The sequence below is a fragment of the Gavialis gangeticus genome, unplaced genomic scaffold, assembly GCF_001723915.1.
Source record: "Gavialis gangeticus isolate Ggan-Ray unplaced genomic scaffold, GavGan_comp1, whole genome shotgun sequence".
NCBI lineage: Eukaryota > Metazoa > Chordata > Crocodylia > Gavialidae > Gavialis > Gavialis gangeticus.
Genome location: NW_017728992.1, coordinates 48321829 through 48343376, shown reverse-complemented (window position 1 = coordinate 48343376; position 21548 = coordinate 48321829). Strand labels below are relative to the sequence as shown.

The 21548-nt window shown below is 42.1% G+C and overlaps 1 protein-coding gene across 1 annotated transcript in view; it reads left to right on the top strand.

Annotated features, from left to right (window-relative positions):
• The window catches only part of ECI2 (enoyl-CoA delta isomerase 2), a 21342-nt gene extending 94 nt beyond the window's left edge, over window positions 1-21248 (top strand). The window contains exons 2-10 of the mRNA XM_019522048.1: window positions 4597-4759; window positions 5164-5262; window positions 9052-9234; window positions 11068-11137; window positions 13084-13186; window positions 14285-14405; window positions 17585-17674; window positions 19078-19221; window positions 20967-21248. Coding sequence (XP_019377593.1) covers window positions 4597-4759; window positions 5164-5262; window positions 9052-9234; window positions 11068-11137; window positions 13084-13186; window positions 14285-14405; window positions 17585-17674; window positions 19078-19221; window positions 20967-21122 — 1129 coding nt within the window. The 3' untranslated portion in view covers window positions 21123-21248. The remainder of the gene's footprint in view (window positions 1-4596; window positions 4760-5163; window positions 5263-9051; window positions 9235-11067; window positions 11138-13083; window positions 13187-14284; window positions 14406-17584; window positions 17675-19077; window positions 19222-20966) is intronic.
• Window positions 21249-21548: the final 300 nt, after the last annotated feature.

Sequence of the window (21548 nt, the reverse complement as noted above, 5' to 3'; positions counted from 1 at the left end):
GGGCAGGGGAAATCATAAGAGAAGTAGAGCTGGATGGGACCTCAAGACAAAGGACCAGAGGGCTTTTGGGGGGGGCAGTTGGGGTACCCTGAGTATAAAATGAATTATGCATTTGTGGCTAGGAGGAAAAACAAACAAAATAGGTGCTTTTGAAGGGCCTGGAAAATGGGTTTTACAACTTTGCTGCATGCATTTGCCTCTGAACGTCTTAATCAGACTTTACTCCCAGTGTTTTTATGCTTTTTTTGTTTTGTTTTTTGGAATAAAACTAAGTTTGTGCCTTAGGCTAACCAAAGTGTGTGTAAGCATCTTTGGCACTGCATAAGGGGTGTTTGTGTGTGTTGGGGAGGGGTATGGAAGGAGAGTGCATGTGTGTTTGTGTGCATGTGTGGGGGGAGGGGACCTGCAGGGCAGAGGGAGCTGCCACCTGAGGGAGCCCTTTATATGCTACTGGACCCAGTGTGTAGTTGGGGGTGACCCTTGGTCCAATAACAGAAACTACAAAAGACAAACAAACAAGCACAAACTATAGCTCTCTCACGCGTTTCCAGGGCTGTCACAGCGACAGCAGCACTCTGACTCCTCATCATAGCAAAATCTTTCAGAGAGAGGTAGTCTGCCTTGCTAGTCTGAAGGAAGGCAAGATAGATTTGTACCTTACAGAGAAACCAAAGCGTGTGTGTGTGTAATATGCATGCATGGGGGGGGGGACACCTGCAGGGTGGGCTGCCCTCAATCTGTGCCACTTGAATACACATACACACACATTTTGTGTGTGTGTGTGTGTGTGTGTGTGTACACACACATATATATGCACATGCACACAAGCTTTCCTGAGCTGACGCTCATATCTATATCTAGATCTATCTACTTTGGTTAGCCGGTAGAGTGCAAATCTACCCTGAATTCAACTTGACTTAAGACTAACACTGCTAACAATGCCTCTGTGTAAGTCTGAAGGTAGGGTAGAGATGCATAAGCTTTCGTGAGTCTAAGCTCTCTTCATGAGAGATTTATTTCAGATGACACTGGATCAGTTGCAGGTGTAGTGTCAAGCAGTACCTTTTCAGAGAGAATGTAGTTCTTTGTGTTCAAACAGCGAAATTTAATTTAAAGCCAGCAACACTGGTGCTGAATAACGTAAAGATGACTGGCAGAATTTTTTTTAATTGTTGTACATAATAATTCTAGTTGTATCTTTGTTCCCTCTGCTTCAGTTGTGTTCAATTGTGAATAAAAAACAACAAACAAAATGACTGCCTTGCTGTGCAGTTCATGACACACAGCTTAAGACTACCTTCCATACCAGAAGTACTTTGAGGCTCTTAGGTGGACTTGCACATTGTTGTGGCAGATGTTACATAAATACAGGTTTGCATGATAGGTGAATGAAATATGTTGCTTTGTACTTGTCATACATAGTAACTGGAAGAATTTTTTTAAACAAAAGTAAAACCTAAAGATTCTGTTAAATCTGGGCAAGTATATTGGATCGTGATCTGAATTGACTTTCAACCTGTCAAAGGCTCCCAGCAGTGCTTGTGTCCCACTGGGTCTGTGCACAGCCCCTGGCTTCCCGCACTGCTCTGAGCAGGCAGCTGCACCCCTCCCCTGTGCAGGGCAGGGCTCTGTAGCCCCACTAGGCATGTGTTAGTGGTTCATCATTTAACTGATATAATTAGAGGAGGTTAAACAGATAATTTTTTAAAGATATTTACATCCCTAGTACAGAGAAACTAGGTTACCCATTTCTGGCTGGGGAAAAAAAAAAAAGAGTACTTTTAAGTACTTAAAGATGGATTTTTAGAACTTCAGTGAAGCATTGTGTTGTGAAAACTTTGGTCTTAATCAAAACTCACTTAATTTTTTTACACTTTTTGTTTTTTTGAGTGGATTAAAACTTGTCTTGGAAAAAGTGGACTCCACCATTCTTTCAGGAGCTCTAAAATGGTTGGTCTGAGTAAATGAAATCAACCACATTCGGAAATCATCTCTATCTGGGCTGTTCAACTACGCAGTCGGGAGCCACACACAGCTTGGGCTACAGCCCCAGGGTCTGCAGGCTACACAGATGTGTGCAGGTAGCTCCCCCCAGCCCTCCCCTGCCCCCACATCAGCAGCCCCATGACTGCACATGCTGCTCACCTGCAGCATGGACAGCCCAGCTCCCTCTTTTGCTACATGCATGCAGCACAAGCACCCCAGTCCCCTCCCCTGACATGCGAGCAGCACAGGCACTCCTACCCTGTCCCGCCATGCCTCCAGGACAGGAACTAGAAGCTGGAGGAACCTGGCCACTGTAGGAGCAACGTGGGAAGGGGGAGTGACAGCCAGGTGGGAGCCTGCAGGGTGCATTTAGACGTTTGGGGGCCTCATTCAGCCCATAGGTTGCCATTTGGATAGCACTGGTCTGGATAAAACTATAGGTGAGATCCAAGAAGAAAGGAACTCTTCATAAAGGTAGAGAAGGAAGGAAGGTTTGGAAACTATCTGAAGTATTCACAGTGGATTTACTACAGCAACTCCATAAATTATCTGCTTTTTTATCTTGTCTATTAACTCTTTGGTTCTGATGATATTGAACTGTAGTTAAGACATGCCTGCTTATTTTCCCAAGCATTATTATTAGGTTCCTTGATAGTTGCCAAGAGTAATCTGTCAACATATTCTGTCAGTCTTAGCTTTTATTGCAAATCTCTGCTTCTCTGTAGTCAGAGCTTTGTGTACTCAGCAGTACAAATGAGACCACAGTCTAGATTAGAAAGTCATTTGTTCTTTAAGAATCTCTGTACTCTTTAGCAGTGTGTTAGATTTCTTCTTTCCTCCTGAAAAATCCTTCATTTCCTTCTCTCAGACTTCCAAACACTACTGTTGTCCATACTGAAAAATACTCATTTACAAAATTTACTTACTTTTGCCCCTTACAACATTGTTCAGGCTCTGTGGATTGGCAGTTCCCCAGGCTCAAAGCCAGCCTCCTCTTTCTCCGGTCCTCTGTCAATTAAATAAAGAGGAACCAGCCTTCAGTAGTTCATCTTGTCCATTTTTCAGGTTTCAGCTGTTGTCCAGGCAGCCCTACTGGACAATTTACATTTTCTATTGGCCTTGATCCTGGGCTACTTCAGCTCTGGCTTTATGGAACAGTGCAAAATAATGTTTACTGGGCTGTATTCCTTTTACATCTCTTTTGTGCAGAAAATTAGAGTACATGAGTCCTGCTGCAGCAAAATGGCAAATTAAGCAGCAAGATAATTATTCAACATCTCTGAAAAATGTTAAGTTCTACACTTGTGAAAAGAGAGTCCTCAGTAAGATGAGGTAATTCATGGAGTTCACAGCTCGCTCCATGAATGCAGTTCCTTTACATCTGGGCAAGTGTTACTGCACTTGTTTGTTCTTGCTGCATGCTTTCAGTATTGATCTTTAACAATATAGATTAGAATATACTTCAAGTGAAAGTTGAGATTCACAGGTTCACAGAAGTTTAGGGCTGGAAGGGACCTTGTGAGATCATCAGGTCCAACCCCCTGATCTGGGCAGGAAAGACTGCTGGGTCAAATAACCCCAGTTTAATTTTCCTCCCCTATACTCTCCATGTTAAAAGTCTGGCACCCCTAGAAATTAGACAGCCACAGAAAAGTGGACTAAGTGGTGATGTGCTTCTAGTGTGCAGTTGAGCCAAGCCATGTTCAATATCTGATCCTGAAAGAAATGTGTTTGTACTGTACCAGATCCCTTATGTGAAAACAACATTCCCTGTTACTGCTCCAGAATGATAAAGCTATACATTTCCAACATGGTCTTCTAATTTTGGCATCAATAAGGTTTTTAACTTTTTGTTGGCAATCTGAAAGTTTCTCAGACTGGTAATAAAATTAATTTACCATGATGTGGACTAGGGAGCTTGGCTACATACCTCTTTGTCTCTCTTGCTTAAGCCTGATCTTTAGCTTTATAGTGTTATTGAATAAAAAACTATCCTGATCACTTGGCATGCAGCATAGGACAGAGGAGAATCAGGTTTTAAGACTCCAGTGCTTTATTATGTTATATACCTGGACTTGAAGAGAACTAGTGATATAACAGGAAAGATTTATTAGACATTGATAGGTTTTAATATCTTGAACCATAAACATAGTAATATTTCTGAACACTAATATTTTTTTCTTTAATATTCCCTGATCTAGCTGGTGTAGATAGAACCAGGAAAGTTATGATTCAAGATTAAAACTAGTATTGCCCCTTGTGCTAGTGTTGCTAAACTGCTTGCTTGGCTTCTGATCATATAATGTTACTCCCCCCTCCACCTCTCTAGCTGCTTTCCAGCTGTTGCTTGCCTTTGGTATTCCATCCAGCCCTCTGCTTTACATTTAGGACACAGTTAAGTTCCAGCTGTCCAAAGGTTGGTAATGCTTCTCATTGTATCAAAGTAACTACACCATGACTGCTTTGTATTTTGTGACCTCTGGTATTGATTTGTGCACCTGTGAATATTCAAAAATAAATGCAAACCTGAAATATTTATTTTGAAAAATAACCTGTTTAGAATAGATTTTTAACCAAACAACTAACAAGATGTTTTCTGCTTATAACTAGGACAGTGCAGGCAGTTTCTTTTCCTTTTGTTCAGCTGCATATGACTGGAGCTACCATGTCTGTTAGCCAGGAAGACTTTGAAAAGGCAAGTGCTCAGCTGAAACTTTTGAAAACTGATCCTGGGAATGAAGTAAAATTGAAGATCTATGCATTGTTCAAACAGGTAGGTCAGATACCTTCTGTTTAAAAAGTGGCTATGGCCTTTTTAAAGGTGAAGGATATAAGAAAGGGGAATATAAAGAGCTTTAAATAAGGCATTGTAAAGTCGAGCTAAAATTTGCCTTTCTGAAGTCTGAATCTCTTTGTTTCTTAGAGTTTTCTTACTTGCAGTGCTTTTTTATAAATGGTGTATGTGCATATTTAGTCTTAAATTAAAATGATTGGTGTTTCTACCATACTGAAAAGTTGCTGAGAAATTTAAATGCGTAACTATTTTAAAACTTAGGCCTGACCTCTGGGCCAGGGATTACGTAACATTGTGCCAGGACTATGTTCTTTGTCCTGTTTTTTTTGGAGAGAAAAATTTGAACTTAAAGGTTCATATGAATTTGTTTCATCTTCACACAGGCAACTGAAGGTCCCTGCAGTTCTGCAAAGCCAGGTATGCTTGACTTTGTCAAAAAGGCCAAATGGGATGCTTGGAATTCTCTTGGCAGTTTGTCTAAGGTAAATAAAGTAGAACTATAAATTTATTGCTTGACATCTCTTTATTAACCAATCAGGTAGAGCTTGGAAGCACATTGTGTACTAGCTGAACGTCCTGCTTTGGATATTTGTCTATTTTATACTCTCTGAAGGATTTTTCTCCTTCCACCCGGAGCAAGCCATGCCTGCATCACGCACCCCATCCCGCCGCCCCAGCTGGGCAAATGGCAGCAGGGCATAGCCCCTGTTCCTAGCACTGCTGAGTCTGAATCCCACACGTCCCCCAAGTCCCGTGCCCTCCTGCCTCAGCTAAGCAGCTTATCCCAGCCCCAATCCCTCCCTCCCCCACATCCCTTCTCTCCCCCAACCCCAACAGACTTGGCAGCTGTGTCCAGTGTGGTGAGGACTGCTGCCTGTTTAGTCTATGGGCAATTCTCCAAATCAGGCTGAATCTTTTCTGAACTGATGCAGAGGCTTCCAATTCAGTTTGGAACTTTAATTGGTCTCTCGATTCGATTCAGATTCGGTCACCAAATTGGGCCAAATCTCCTCCAAATTGAAGTGGCTACTGAAGTTTTGCACAGCCCTAGAAACCATCTACATTTAGGTTATTGCTTCAGGATGCTCTAGGCTGGATTGCCTCCTCAGCAGTGCTGCTGTATTTTGCAGATGTATTTGGCAGTGCTGAGGCTGGATCAAAGTATACACAGTCCCTGCAATACAACTATAACACTGTCCCCCAGGAACTGCCAGTAGCCACTGGAAATTTCTCACTAAACCTGATGGTGTAACAACTAGTTAAAGCAATGACAAAGGGGGTGGCGGGGAGTGTTGTTCTGTGTGCAGTGCCGTATCAGATAGCAGAGGGATTAGTTGAAGATTGGAAGCATTGCTTCTGTGATTTGAGGAGCATGGCATGCCTCTTGAAAGTTCAAGCGTGCCACACTTCTGCACTAGGTTCTGTAGGTTGCCCTGAGGTATACAAATACCCTTTTTCGTCACTGAGTGTTGTGTATGCTATCAGACTACTGATGGTGATCTTCAGGATTTAAAGGGAGATATGATAGGGCTGTACCACACAAGGCATCTTCAGGGCAAAGGTGAGGGAATAACATTTTGCTAGTCATGTGTCTTGTATGAAGTAGGCTTAAGTTTTGAATGTAGGTCCATTGGATTTAATCAGGGGTTAGCTATTGCTATGCTCCCTCTGAACTACTCAGGACAGATTCTGTCTCTTCCATGTAACTTTAGTCACAGTCATCTAGTCTTGCACTTGAACATTTGTTAACTATTTCTACCAGGTTTCTTAGACATTTCAGTCTTCACAATTGGTTCACACAGGAGCACTGCTTCCACTTTTAGTGATTCTCCAAAGAATGCTGAAGAAATGCAAAGAGTGCAGATATAATTGTTGTGGCTCAATTTGGATCAATTTTAAACAAGCTCATCTGCTTCTAGAAGTCTTCATTTTGGGTAAAAATTTGAGGGAGAATAATAGTAATAGTACTTGGACCTTGATCACACTCTACTACTAAATCCAAGATCTATCACAACTCACCTCTAAAGGTGAAGTGAGAAGCTTTATACAGAATGGGTTAAGAGGCTGGGAGCAGGGTAAACAGGCAGATCCAGGATTTCCCAAGAAGGGATATAAAACTAGCAACTCCCAGTGCAGGGGTGGTAGCACACCCTGCTCCCAGCCTCTTCTGTCCTACCACTGCAGGCAGACCATGCTGCAGGAGCCTCTGCAGAGGTTTTAAAATTCTAAAGCAGGTAAAAATACCCTCTCCTTTCCCCTTCCTACTCAGAGGTTGTCCCCTTCCCATCTCTTTCACTCACCTCCACTCTTCTTCCTTGCCTGTCCCTGCTACATTCTTTATGGTGTGAGGCAAGGAAGTTCCAGAGTCAGCCCGGGCTGAGCAGGGCTGGGAGGGGACAGTGCAACAGAGTGACTGGAGAGTTCCCTCTACTGCCTGGTCACAGTGCAGGGAAAGGAAACCCCTGTCCATCCCTGCTGCCCTTGTCCCCGTCCCCAGCTAAGCACAGTCTCTGCACATCAGGCAGGAATGGCTCTGGTGCTTCTTCGCCCTTGGGACTGCAGGGGCAGAAGGTGTTTCTTTGAACAGGAAGGGGAAAGGAGAGAGTATTTTCACCTGCTTTAGGAACTTTAAGAAGTCCCTGGAGCCTCTGGCAGTGTGGTCCAATCTAAAAGGAGTGTGCAGCTATGCCACTGCACCCACTCTGGATCTGCCCCCAATTCCAAATCAGTGATTGAATGTGGACCTAGATTGTAGAGCCAAATTTCCCAGAAGGAGGCTTTTCATTCTGAGGACACAACTTGTGCTTGCGATACTTGCTCCTTATTATTTAACAACTTGAATGTAGGTGCCTGAGAGGGAAGTATTAAGAGATGCATGTACTACAACTAGTGCCTTTAAGTCATTTCCTACTTTAAAAAAATACAGGCTTAAATTTTGTAGATGAGATTTATGCTGGCCAAAAGGCAGTGTACACTGGCCAAAAGGCAGTTCTTTTTAAAAACTGACCAAAATTGATGCATAATTACATTGATAAGCATACTGGATAAATTCTTTTTTGTTTCTCCGGAGTACCAAATTCACTGTATTTCCTGGCCTTGCTAAGGTCAAATGATGGACTAAAAGAATGAAACCCCCTGCTCTTTTTGACGCTATTAGGGTAATCAGCACTTGATAGGGAAACATTAAATCCTAACCTCCAGTTATTGAAAGGACAAATAAAAGTACAGCGGGGGTGAGTGGGTTTGTTTGAAATCAGAACTGACCTAAAATCTACATGGAATTTCAGAAATTATTAAATTTCTCCCTCCTGTTTTTCTTTGTGTTTGTGGTTTTGGTAGGAACCAATAAGCAGAGGGCCCCGTGAACTTATGTTCATATCATCACTTGTAAATCTTGTTTGTAAGTTAACCACTTGCAGTGCAATATTGCATTCCCATTGCTTAGAATGAGAGAGTCATTTTTATGCTCTGAGGATGAAGAGAGACTGCTTTCTGTAAAAGTTCCCAGCCTTCTTTGAATAAACAGTGAAAGGTCATTTTAAAAAAAGTATTGTGCAACTTTATCAGAACAAGATGTTTGTTAGCAGTGATTGTTGGAGAGTTCTTTGAGTCAAACACACCAGAGCCAGCTACACTCATTAAACATTTAAGAAAGAAAAATAAGTGCTAGCAGCTGGCAACAAACAGCATACAGGTAGTAAACTAATTCAGCCTCATCCAAGAGGAACAGAAAGAGCAAACTGGAAAACTTGCCATGTGTGGTGTGATGGTGGAACATCTCACACTCTTCTTGGTCCCCCATCATCCTTAGGTTTTATATCACAGAATCACACAATACAGTATGGGGGTTTTGTGCATGCAGGATTAAATGCAGGCAACTGTTACAATTGTCCTCTCAGTTGTTTTTATGTGTTGCTGAGTATAGACTCTGATTCAAGTGCCCATTTGTCCTGAATCTGGAAAGAAAGTGATAATCTTGGTATTCACCAGACTCTTTTATTAAGGCTCTTTAGCCTTCAGCTGGCAGTACTTGACTGCATCCTTTTGCCCCTGATTTCCAGCCAGAGGCAAAACCTACCACTGACTTCTATAGTAAACTCCTAATTTGCAGCTTCATCACCCTCATGAAGACAGCTTCCATTTTAAAACAGATTTTTCAAGCTCTTTTTACTCTAAAAATAAACTTATTTCAGTTTATTGTACTAAGCATAGCTCACCAGGTTGGACTTCAGTATTTATTTAATCATAATTTGGGATTTTCTTCAACACAGGGAGACGCCAGACAGAAATATGTTGAACTTGTGTCAAGCTTAGTCTCTGAGTCTTCTAGGCAAGTGAAAGATACTACTGCTGAGCACAAGGGTGGATATGAAACCATAGAGCTAACCACTAAAGACAACATCACTAAAATAATGCTAAACCGTCCTGAGAAGAAAAATGCTATCAATGAACAGGTGAGGAGACTGGCTTTCAGGGTTAAGATATTTACTGTCAGGTAAATGAGTCAGAATTTTAAAAGACCAAACTTTCATAACAACCTTTTGTGGTGCCTTTGGATGTTTAGGGTCCAGTGTTACAAGGGGCTGATGGGGCCTCAACTCCCATTGAAACCAATAGGAGTTGAGACTGTCCTTAACCACAGTTTGCATTATTGAAGCATGTAGATATATGCTATGAAATAACTTGGAAGAATTAAGTTTGGGTGAAGCCCATAGATAGACATTAGCATAGCAGCTGCACTTCTAATTGGTTTATATCCTTGTACAAGACCTAGATTGTGGTTTCAGACACAGGCCAGCTTCTTATTTTTCCCTCTAATTCTTATGAGTTCTTTTTTTCTGCCTTTTTCAAATAATTTTATTTCATTCCTTTGCTTTTGCTACTTTCTTGTATTCAGCTCAAACCTTTCTTTCTCTTTGGAATTGCTGTTAAAATAAATAAATAAAAAGCCATAACCACCCAACTAACAATTACCAGCTTTAAAAGGTCAGATTTTCAAGAGTAGTAGGTGTTGATCTAAACCCAAAGTTTCATAGATTTCATTGACATTAGGGCTGGAAGGGACCTCAGAAGATCATCAAGTCCAGCCCCCTGTCCCAGGGGCAGAAAGTCAGGTAGTGTTGAAGGATCCCAGCAAGATAAGCATCCAAATGTGTCTTAAAAGAGTCCAGAATAGGTGCTTGCACCACTTTTGGAGGCAGTCTCTTCCAGACTTTGGGGGCTTGGACAGCAAAGAAGTTTTTCCTTATGTCCAGCCTAAAACGGTCTTGCAGGAGCTTGTGACTGTTTGACTTTGTCATCCCTTGGGACTCTCTGGTGAACAGGCATTCCCCCAGATCCTGATGTACACCCCTTATATACTTATAGGCAGCCACCAGGTCACCCCTGAGCCTGTGTTTTCCAGGCTGAAGAGTCCCATGGCTCTCAGCCTCTCATCATAGGGCCTGTTCTCCTACCCTGGCATAGTAAACTACAGAAAGACTGTAACGTACCTAATTTAAACCCTTAGATGGGACTTGCTTTTAGTTTTGTTTGTACTAGAGAACTTACATTTTGATCTGTATATTTATATTATTTATATATAATGTAATACTTTAGCAATGTTGTATGTACATCTAGCTAGAGTTCTGCAGGTATTTTCAGTAGCGTGGAATGGTTAAAGGAAGCTTTTAATAGTTGGCTTGGCCAACTGTTACCTTGGTTGCCCAACTGCAAGCCAGCCACAGCAGGGACCCAGATTTGATCACTTGTGCTTAGTGCCTCTTTATCTGAATTCACGTTTGTAATACTTGTCAGGTTTTAAAATATTTTATCTAGTTCATGTACATTTCAGAGAGGCTCTCTTCTTGCCTTTAGTCTTGCACCTAAAACTTATTTTTTTCCATGTACAGGTTTTTATGACATAAATAACTATTGCAAGTATGATAACTACTGCAAGTACACATAACCTGTGTTTAAACTACCTGTAGGTAGTAGCATAACTAGGGCAGGGCAGCAGCCCTAAGTGTTGGCATATGCTCTAGGTCAGCAGTGTCCTGCAGCATCCCACATCTTTGTTCTCTGGTGCTCACCATCCCCCCAACCCCTCTGTCCCCAACTTTTACTCTCTGATTCTAGATAGCACCTCTGCACCAGATGCCAAAAGCACTAGTTACATCTCTTCCTGTAGGTATGAATTTAAAGACTGTTCTTGAAAATCTGGCTTTTTAAATTTCTAATACTCACGGTAGGTTGTCCGTGTTATACTTTCCCAGCATCACAGCTTCTCTTATCTTCATTTTACATAGATGTATAAAGAAATTATGCAAGCTCTTGAAGAAGCTGCCAAGGATGACTCTGTCATAACTGTTATTACAGGTACCACATCTTACTGGATTGATTTTACTTTATCTGGATCTGTTAGCATTATATTTAGCCATAACTATTAGCAAACTAATGACAGAACAGCATATACATAAGTAAACTGAATCTCCCTCCAATATTTCTTTCCTCTTGTATAAAATTTTCCAAAGCATTACAGCAGAAATCCTTTCAAGATAATGTTGAGTTATTTAGTACGTTTGTACTTAACCTACTGTAGCAGGAGGCTTGGTACTCCTGCTACTTTAGGAGAAGCCAGGCTGCCTGAGAAGCAGCTTGCAGGTATGCCAGGGGGGCAGTTAGGAGTCACATGACCTACAGGGGCTGGGCTGTCAGGCTATAAGCCCAGAGCTGGAGCTGGGCAAGCAGTCTAGCACTGAGAGCCATGGAGAGAGGGGCTTCTGGGCAGCAGGGCTCCAGGTTAATATCTGAGCTGGGGTAAGCAACTCTGGTGGTTTGTGGAAGGGACAAAAGGAAAATAAGTAGGGGCCAGAGGCCCCAAAGAGAGAACAGAGGGCCCAGGAAACGGGTAGGATCAAGGTAGAGTGCCCATACATCTCTGTGGCCTAGGAATAGGGCCAAGGCTCAGGAAGGGCCACAGCTGGAGACTGGCAGGGCTTGAGACCCCAGCCTAGGAGTGGGGTCATGGTCTAAGGAGAAGGACCAAAGACCAGAAGGGCCACAGCTGGAAACTGAGGGAGCCAAAGTGCCCATAGCCCAGAGAGAGGCTGGTATAAGGATGAACAGAACCCGTGGGGCAGTTATGACTTGATCAAGATGTGTGACATCTGCGAGACATGGACCTGGATATTGAGGAGGACAGAGTCCATGTAACTAGCCCTTAAGGCAATGAGCACAGACACCTGTGTTCATGAGTGAGAGACTAAGCTTTGCAGAGCCCTGGGGCAGCCTACCTTTTCCTAAAAGATAACTATATCACAGCATGGCAGGCAAAGGGAAAGGGAGATTGCCCAAAGAGAGTGAAGTTGATTAGGGTTGAGCAGGCATGGCCACCCCTGGAGTGAAACCCTGTTGCACTACCCATGAAATACAATTCTCAGATGTCAAAGACAGTAGACCAGATCAGTTCTGATTCATAGATTCATAGATTTAGGGTTGGAAGGGACCTAGTAGATCTTCTAGCCCGACCCCCCCGCCAGGGCGGGAGAACAACAAAACCCCAAAACAAGAAACGGGACTCAAATGAGTCCAGCCAGGTAGGCATCCAGCCTCTTCTTAAAGACCCCCAGGGTAGGGGCCAGCACCACTTCCCTTGGAAGTTGGTTCCAGCTCCTAGCCGCCCTAACTGTGAAGTAGTTTTTGCGGATGTCCAATCTATACCTCCTCTCCATCAACTTGTGCCCATTACTCCTTGTTATGCCAGCGGGCGCTAGGGGAAACAGCGTCTCCCCCAAACCCTTCTGGTCCCCCCTAGTGAGTTTATAGACGGTCACCAGGTCCCCCCTCAGCCTTCTCTTGTGGAGGCTGAATAGGTTCAGGTCCCGCAGTCTCTCACTGTAGGGTCTGCCCTGTTGTCCCCGGATCATGCGGGTGGCCCTCCTCTGGACCCTCTCCATGTTGTCCACATCCCTCTTGAAATGGGGCGCACAGAACTGGACACAATACTCCAGCTGTGGCCTGACCAGCATCACATAGAGGGGGGACAACTGATGCACTTGGGACAACTCTTATGCCTTGTCACCAGTACATTAAGTATTTGTGGTTTTCTTTGTTGTCTCTTCTGATTTCTGTAGTTCATTTTGTTATATATATCAAAACAAATACTGTTCCTTTAAGAATGTGGAAAAAGTACACATGTTTTTGTAAGCTTAATAGAATAAAGTAGTTGCTTCAAAATTAAACATTTTTATAAACAAGAAAGTGCCTGTTCCTTAATTTTTCTGCACTGAGAAGTTTTTGATATGTATTTATGTTGTTCACAGGAAATGGGGATTATTATTGTAGTGGGAATGACCTGACTGGCTTTATCAATATCAAACCCAGTGAAATGGAGAAGATGACAAAATATGGTGGATCACTACTAGAGTAAGATTTATTTTCTTATCATATATGTATATAATACTATAAAAGCTAGACGATTGTTACCTGCATTAGTCCTAGCTCCCACATGCAAGGGGCCCAGTAACAGCAGGCACAGTAGATAAATACAGTAGGAGATCACTGCCTCAAAGTTTACAGTGTATACAGACAACACAGAGTGAGAGAATTACTCACAAGCTACAGATAAGGAAATGATACTGGGTTAGTAGTAGAAACATTTGTTAGTATAGTAACTTGAGTTAGGGTTATGATTTTTAACTATACTTTTATACTGGTGTAAGACTTCATACCCAAAGTCTTAGTATTGACATATTTAGGCTGACAAAGTGTTTTTGTCAGTTTAGCTTATGCCACTTTCTCTGAACAAAACAGCTATGGTAATAAAGCACTCTTGTTAAACTGTCTCTTCACTTATAGAGGGTTGCTTACCTACAGTGGCAGGCCTAGTCAGTACTACAAAAATTTAAATGCCCTGCCAAGGTTTCAGGGAAAATATATGCCAGGGCCAAGACAGGAACCCAGATCTTAGTCTCGATCTGCTGCCTTAACCATAGGATCATACTTTCTCACAGTCTACTGAACCGGGATAAATTTATGGTCTAAAGAGCTTAGTACACTGAGGGCATGTCTACATGTGCAATGAATGCAGAGTAATAAACTCTGGAGTTTATTGCCACTTGCATGTGCGCCTGGCTTCACAGCATGTTGAGCTGAGTTGGAACAGCCCCAGCTGGCAGGAGACACCAGGGGTCTCATGTAGATGTGCCCTGGAAGAAAATATAGTACAAGACAAGCAGAGCTGATCTTTTGGCAGAAATATTTCTTGGAAGAGGCAGAAATGTTTTTTGAGGGACAGTGACCTGTATGATACCTAAAGATGAACTGCAAGAAACTGGCTTTGTTCTGCAGCTCTCACTTGGGTAAGTTGCCCAGGGAGATCAGTTTCCCCTCAGCTGACAACTGCAAAATCTAGAAAAATGTCATTCCTTTCAACAGTGTGCAGTAATTACTATATAGGAAATTTGGCATAAGAGGAGCCTAAAAGGTGACATAACGTCAAGTTCTTTTCCTCCCTATATCCAGAGACTTTGTCAACCATTTTATTGATTTTCCTAAACCACTGATTGCAGTGGTGAATGGTCCAGCTGTTGGAGTCTCTGCAACTATCTTGGGGCTGTTTGATATTGTATATGCTACTGACAGGGTAAGCAAGCTGATCTCAATCAAGTATTTGTCAGTTCTGTCTATATTGAATAATTTGTCTCAGTGTAACAGATCACAGTTATGTGCAGCTGCTTTGTCTGCATGCAACACCACTACTTTGGGGATTGGCACTAGTATAACTATATTTATTTAGCAATGTGTAACTAAGACTTCAGGGTGGTTGGTTGTAGTTGTTTTGGTCTAAGGACATAGGTAGGCAAGGTTTTTTGGGTAAAGGTGTTATCTTTTATTAGACCAACTAAATAGTCGGGGAAAAAGTTCTTCGCAAGCTTTTGGATACAAACACTGTTCATCAGACTCTGCAGAATCTCCCTATGCCTGATGAAGGGTGTTTGTACCCAAAAACTTACAAAGATCTTTTTTCCAACAGTTTATTTGGTCTAATAAAAGGTATTATATCTACCCAAAGAACCTTGCCTAACTAAGACTGGTCATTTGAATAAAGCCATCAAGACCAGTGAGCTCGGGTTAAGAAATTGCTATTACGCTTTTTGTCACAGTAAACAGAAGTGAAATGTTTTGACCAAGTAAAGCTGTTGTGGAAAGATAAAATCAAATCCACTATAAAATGGGAGTACTTTTATTTTATTTTTTTAACCAAAGGTGTACTTAAACTTTTGTAGCAGCTTTTTCTTTTCAGCAAAGGTTCCTTTTTAAGAAATCTTGTTAAACTTACTGTAAAAAAAGACATACAAAAGCTTGATGTAAAATCCAAAGGTGATATGTTACTTCCTATTTTGTGTGCTTTCTGGGCATATATCAAGCAATACCAGTACAGACCATTACACTCTAATTGTTAACATTTGCACATGTTGTTTGCAATCAAGGGAAGAGTTCCTTCTGCTCTATTTGGGTCTCTTGAGGCCTCACCTAGAGTACAGTGTACACTTTTGGGCACCACACTTCAAGAAAGATGTGAGCAGATAGAAGAGAGTTCAACAAAGAGTCTGAATAAGAATGCAGAGTAATAAAAATAATTAGAAGCCTGGAAAACATGACTTATGAGGAAAGGCTGAAATAATTAGGATGATTTTGAGCAAGAGAAGACTGGGGAGGGGGATTTGATAGTCTTGAAATATCTGAAAGGTACTTAAAACAGGATGGAGACAGACTGTTCTCTGTGGTTGCATGGGGAGAACTTGGAGCAATGGTCTTAAATTGCAACAGGGGAAATTTAGGTTGGATGAGCCATATCCAGGTCCACTAGAAAGCACTGTTTGAGGTGAATGAGATCCAAAGCTAACAAAATATTCTTTAATGTGAAAAAATGCTTATTTGCATTTACATGGCTACCATTTTCATTATGGTACTCTATTAGTAGAGCCATGTCACATTACTTGGGCTTGGAAAAGCTAGACAAATCCACATTATTTTAAAGGCAAAAATAAAAATCCCAGTCTTAAGTATTTTTAGAAGGTGCTACTTTTTAGGTTCAAAAGTGACTTATAGCAGGTTGCTTTTTCTTTAAACTGCTTTGTCTGTGATTTATAGTATGAATTTTTCCCCATGACTATGTTACATAGGATCATAGAAAAGTAGGGCTGTAAAGGACCTCATTAAGTCATCTAATGCAGCCCCCTTGTCAAGGCAGGATCATCCCTGACTAAACCTTCCCAGCCAAGTATCTGACCTGCTCTTGAAAACTTCCAAGGATGGAGATTCCACAGTATCTCTACGTAGCTTTTTCCAATACCTGACCACCCTGAGTCAGAAAGTTCCTCCTACTCTCCAACCTAAATTTACCCTGCTGAAGTTTGAGGCCGTTGTTCCTAGTCCTGTCCCCTGTGGCCACAAAGAAAAACCCATTACCATCCTCTTTATAACCCTTTTTTTGGCAACAAGAGCATGCTGTTGGCTCGTATTCAGCTTGTGGTCTACTGTAACCCCAGGTCTTTCTCTGCAAGACTGCAGCTTAGCCAGTCATTCCCCAGTCTGCATTTGTGCATGCCATTATTATGTCTCAAGTGCAGGACTTTGTACTTGTCCTTGTTGAATCTCAACTGATTTTTTGCAGACTACTTATCCAATCTATCCAGGTCATTCTGGAGCCTAACCAATAGCTTACATAGCTGATGAGTCACTTTTCAATGTGTCCTTACTTGCCTTAAGCTATCTGCAGTTGCAGTGTAAAAGCTTTGGGCCTTTTTGATCAGTTACTATTTTAAAGCAGTTTTCTTGCACTCCAAGGTGATTTTTTAAATATGTATTTGGGCTTTTTGGGAGACTGAAATTTTTACATGGAAAAATGCTGCACATGCTCAGTATTTTTGTTTTCAAGAGCTTTTGGTAGACCAAGTTAAGGCTGAATCCTCCATACTGTTAGCACGGCTGTCCAGCTTCTAACTCTCAGGGGCCACACCAATGGGGATCTCCACACTGTGCAGGCTATACTAGGTGAGGCAAGGGACACTGGGCTATACAGTGTGTGGATACTCCCCCCACCACACCTGCTGCATCGTTTGCCTGTGTGGGCACCCTTTCTGCAACAGCTGCATGTTCCTTTCCCCTTCCTCCTCCCCCTATCCTGCTGCTGCACTGGGCACCAGCAGCAGCCACGCATTGCATGGCTGCAATCCCCAACCCTATGCCAGGCACTGGCCCTGGATTCACTCTCAGCTCCCCACACAACTCACTGGGACAGAGGCAGGAAGCAGCATCTGGAGGAAGGAGGGGGAACCTGGAGTCTCTGGCTGTGTTATAGCTGGAGCAATGTGGGAAGTGGCAGCTGGTCAGGAGCCTGGGGGCTGCATTCACTAGCAGAATTGGGTCCTTAGTAGCTCTTAGATCCTTGCCTTGAGGCTCCCATATGTGAGCTTATAAGGCTAATGAATTTAAAAGGTTCTCTGTCCACACTATGGTGAAACTTATGTTAGTAATAAGTGGATTAAAATGTGACTTCTGTCTGGTTATGCCAAGAACAGTGCTAGCCATCAGGGCTACAAGAACCATTGAAACAGGCAATTTCATTTTGTTGTGGGATTGTGCTATTTTAACAAGGGCAGTTGTGTGCCATGTTGCACTGTTTGAAGTCTATAAAGGAAGTGGGTCAAATTGATCTGTGGTGCAACTCTGTTCCAGGCAAGACTTTAGTCCTGGTTAAAAGTGACAGCTTTCAGATGCTGGATTCCTCATTCTAAAGATGAATTTACTTTTCAATAGGCCATGTTTCACACCCCATTTTCTGTGCTTGGCCAGACCCCGGAAGGATGTTCCTCTTACCTATTTCCAAAGATGATGGGGTTAGGCAAGGTAAGACTGCAGGAACCGGTGTTTAAGTTATCGATCTACGTTTATACCATTTTACTTATTGGTGCTATACCATGATACGGTATAACCTCATGAATCCGGCATGCTTGGGACCGAGCACCTGCCAGAAATGTGAAAATTCTGGATTTTAGAAACTGGAGCAGCAGGCGGTCCTGGAGCAGCAGCTGCACGCAGAGCGGTGGCACGGGATGGTGGATGGCAATGGGAGCTGCTGCTTGCAAGCTTCCCCCTCCACTGCTCTGGGACTGGCTGCTGCTACTCCCTGATAGAATGTAGTTTTTTAAAGTGCCAAATTTTCAATAATTCCAGTTTTTTTATATCTGGATTTATGAGGTGATACTGTACAGGTAAGAGGGGTGACCACAAGAGTCATTGAAAGACGGCTTCTATTGTACTTTGCACTCTGTAGTGTAGAATTTTCTTTTTCAATGATCAGGATAATAGAAAAACATCACCACAGGTACCAGAGTAGAGAGTTCAACACACAAGAAAGCTTAAAGAACAAAAACTAGATACTACCATATGGACGTAATAGTATTTTCTTTGCAGTCTTGGTTCTGAGCCTTAAATGAGGGCCTGCATCTTTCCTTCAGCAACGTATGGGGCAGATTTCAGGCTGTCAAAGAGGCTACTACACTAGAGTGCCCCTCAGGATTCCTCAGCAGACCTTTCTATCAGTCAGGGAGCAGCATTTGGAGGAGCCCTTGCCAACCCTGCGGAGGGAGCCAGGGGTTCAGTCCTTCTTCAGAGTGTTGTTGTGAAGCAGCTTCTCCCTTCTTTCCAGGATATCCCACACTACCTGTTAACTCTGAGCTATTTTGTTATTCATCTGCCTCCCCCCTCCCCTATATTTCACTCTGAATAAGAAAAGAAATTAAACAAAAAAGCTGGGATTGCCACATTTGGCATACCACAGAATTTTCATTTTCTGGGTTTTAGAAATGCATAACTCTCTTTATCCTTTACTTGATTCTCTCACAATGATGATCTTGGCAATATTTAAATCTGGTTTCTGTTATCTTTGTGTTAACATAACTGCCAGTGAGACTGTGTGCGCAAAAATATGCTGTAGATTATGTGTAGTCCATTGAACAGATAACAAAGTTTATACATTCAGCAAATTATAGGCTGCCATTCCCCATTCTGGAGAATTTAGAATAACCAAGCAAACAATACATTTGGCAGTAGTTAATCTGAGACACTAAATTTCTTGATTGCTCTGCCACCATCCATTGATGTTCTTCCAGAGAGGCAACCTTTTCCTGTGTGGCCACACCCTTTTCAGAGTCTAGACCTTTCATAGGCAGGACTCAAGCTTCCATTGTTTTTGTGAAGAACATTGTGATTTATCAAATCGACCGCTTGTTTTTTTTTTTTACTTTTAGGCAAATGAGATGCTGCTTTTCAACAAGAAGCTGACTGCCTGGGAAGCGTGTGCTCGGGGACTCGTGACTGAGGTTTTCCCTGATCAAACTTTTCAGAAGGAAGTTTGGAGAAGGCTGAAAACTTTTGCAAGTTACCCCAAAAACGTTAGTATTTAAAAATCATGAATAGCCAGCTTAGAAGCAGGCACTATCCTAGTCTGGTTATCAACAGGGTAAATATGTGTTTGATAGTCCAACCTTCCCCTGTCCTTGGGGTTTGGCTTTGTGAGTAATGAAAACAATAAGCTTCATTCTAAATGATCTCCTCAGGTTTGGTAGCTCTTTGGTTCCCTTCAGGAACTAAACCATCGTAGTCCTTCTGTCAGGAACATCATTCTTTTATTCTGGTTAAAATCAGGAAGATATACTTCCCTCTAGTTCATTTAAAATTAATGAGCTACATGTATTGCCCTTGGTTGCTAATTTCTTGTCCAGGGATTAAAGATATGTATTTAAACAGCCCTTGACTTTTCTTTTAAATAGCCCTAACACTTTCTCTCCAAAAGCTGCCTTTTAGGATGTTCCTCATATTAGAACAAAAGACATGCCACACTGGGTCAGACCAGAGGTCCATCTAGCCCAGTACCCTGTACCTTGTACTAGCACAGAGCGAATACTAAAGGGGAAGAATATTTATGCAGTGCCTGTCCAGACTGATGTCCCCTGCCCCTGCCCCTCCCCCTTACAGCTTTCAGTATTTTAACTTCAGTGAGAGTTGTAGGTGCTCAGCACCTCTGAAAGAGAAGCAATATGTGGTGCTTTAATTAAAATAGGAAAAATATTCTCAATTTGTATCCACTCTTACATCCCTGAAAAGAGAAAAATAAGGTGACCATATGTCTTGACTTAGCCAGTACAGTCCCGAATTTCAGAGGCTGGTCCTGGCTGTTGAGAACTGTAATGGGTGTCCTGGAAACACAGGGGTGCAGGGTGCAATCTGGCCAGGAGTCAGAGTGGTATAGAGTGCCTTGGAGGCACTACTGCCTGCCCTCCTGAATTATGGTCAGCCTAAAAATAAAGCACGTTTGCAGCTCAGGTCTTTCTTGATTGTTCAAACATGCAGAAAACAAACTGGTCTGAGACAGATAATATCATAAATTATCAGCTGTTGGTATGTTTGAAACTGCAGTAGCTCAACAACTTCCCAGTTAAACATGCCCATTTGTATAGACTGAGCGCTCCCTTGACACATTCCTTTCTCTGCAACCATACCCAACTAAGGGTTTGTACAGAAGTGCTCCATGCACGTTCTACAGTGCTGTAATTTAGAGCACTTTTTATAGCACTATAAAATTACAGTGCTGTTAAATGTGACAGAAATGCAGTGTGCCGGGGAGGGTGGGGGGCAGGAGGTGTTGCTGTGAGCCTTCCTGTACTTTCCAGACTAGGAGGCAGGTAGGTAGCGCTCCACAGCCTCCTGGGATTTCTTCACTGGTCAGAAATTTGACCAGTGTACAGAGGCTATTTAAAGCAATGTTGGTTGCTAAAGTGCTATAGAATACAGTGCTTCAAATTTAATACCTCATTTAACAAGGGTTAATTTAAAGCATTGTACCTATTTTAATGTGCTGTAAAGCCATGCACTTCTGTTAAAGTGCAGTAAAGCACTTTAAATGGTGGGGAAAAAACAACTTCTGTACACACCCTAAGTAGTTCTACCAGCAGTTGAAGTAGCAGCCTCTATGTAAATTTCCCGCTGCAATTAAAAATGCTAATGATGATACCATTCAGCGTTAATACTGCATACTGAGTGTTTCTCTCTATTTTGCATTTTGGAACATCGAACTGAGAGAATGCCTAGAATTTGAATGTGTGTTCTTTAACCAAGGTGTTTTTTCCCTCCCTCTTAGTCATTGGCGCTGTCCAAGCAGTTAATACGAAATGTGGAAAAAGAAAAGCTGCATGCAGTTAACAGTCAAGAGAGTAAACTCCTCTGTGAAAGATGGCAATCTGATGAATTTATGAACGCTATTGTGAGCTTCTTTCAGAAAAAAGCAAAACTCTGATTTTCATCACAAAAAAATGAAACTCCTCTGAAGCAAGTCTGGTAATAGTGAATCCTAGCAGTGCCTTTTTTGGTGTTACTGTATTGATTCATATATAAACAATTTAATAAAACCATATTTTAGCAACCTGTGGATTTTTTCTTTCTGTTGTCTGATATCCTATATTCAGACATGAATTTGTCATGCCAAACACACTGGATCCTTTCACCTGGTTTGGCTGGGAAGGCATTCACTGCTTTACATGCTGATATGATATCTCTGAATACAACTATGGCTGTATGTCTTCCAATGAAGTCCACCAATTCAATAGTACCAAACCTTGATAACTCTTCCATAACTGACTGATGGTTATAGGATACTAACTTGTTTCTTCTTATCCATCTAATGCAGGAAAGGAAAACTTGTATAAATAGAAAATATTAAAAT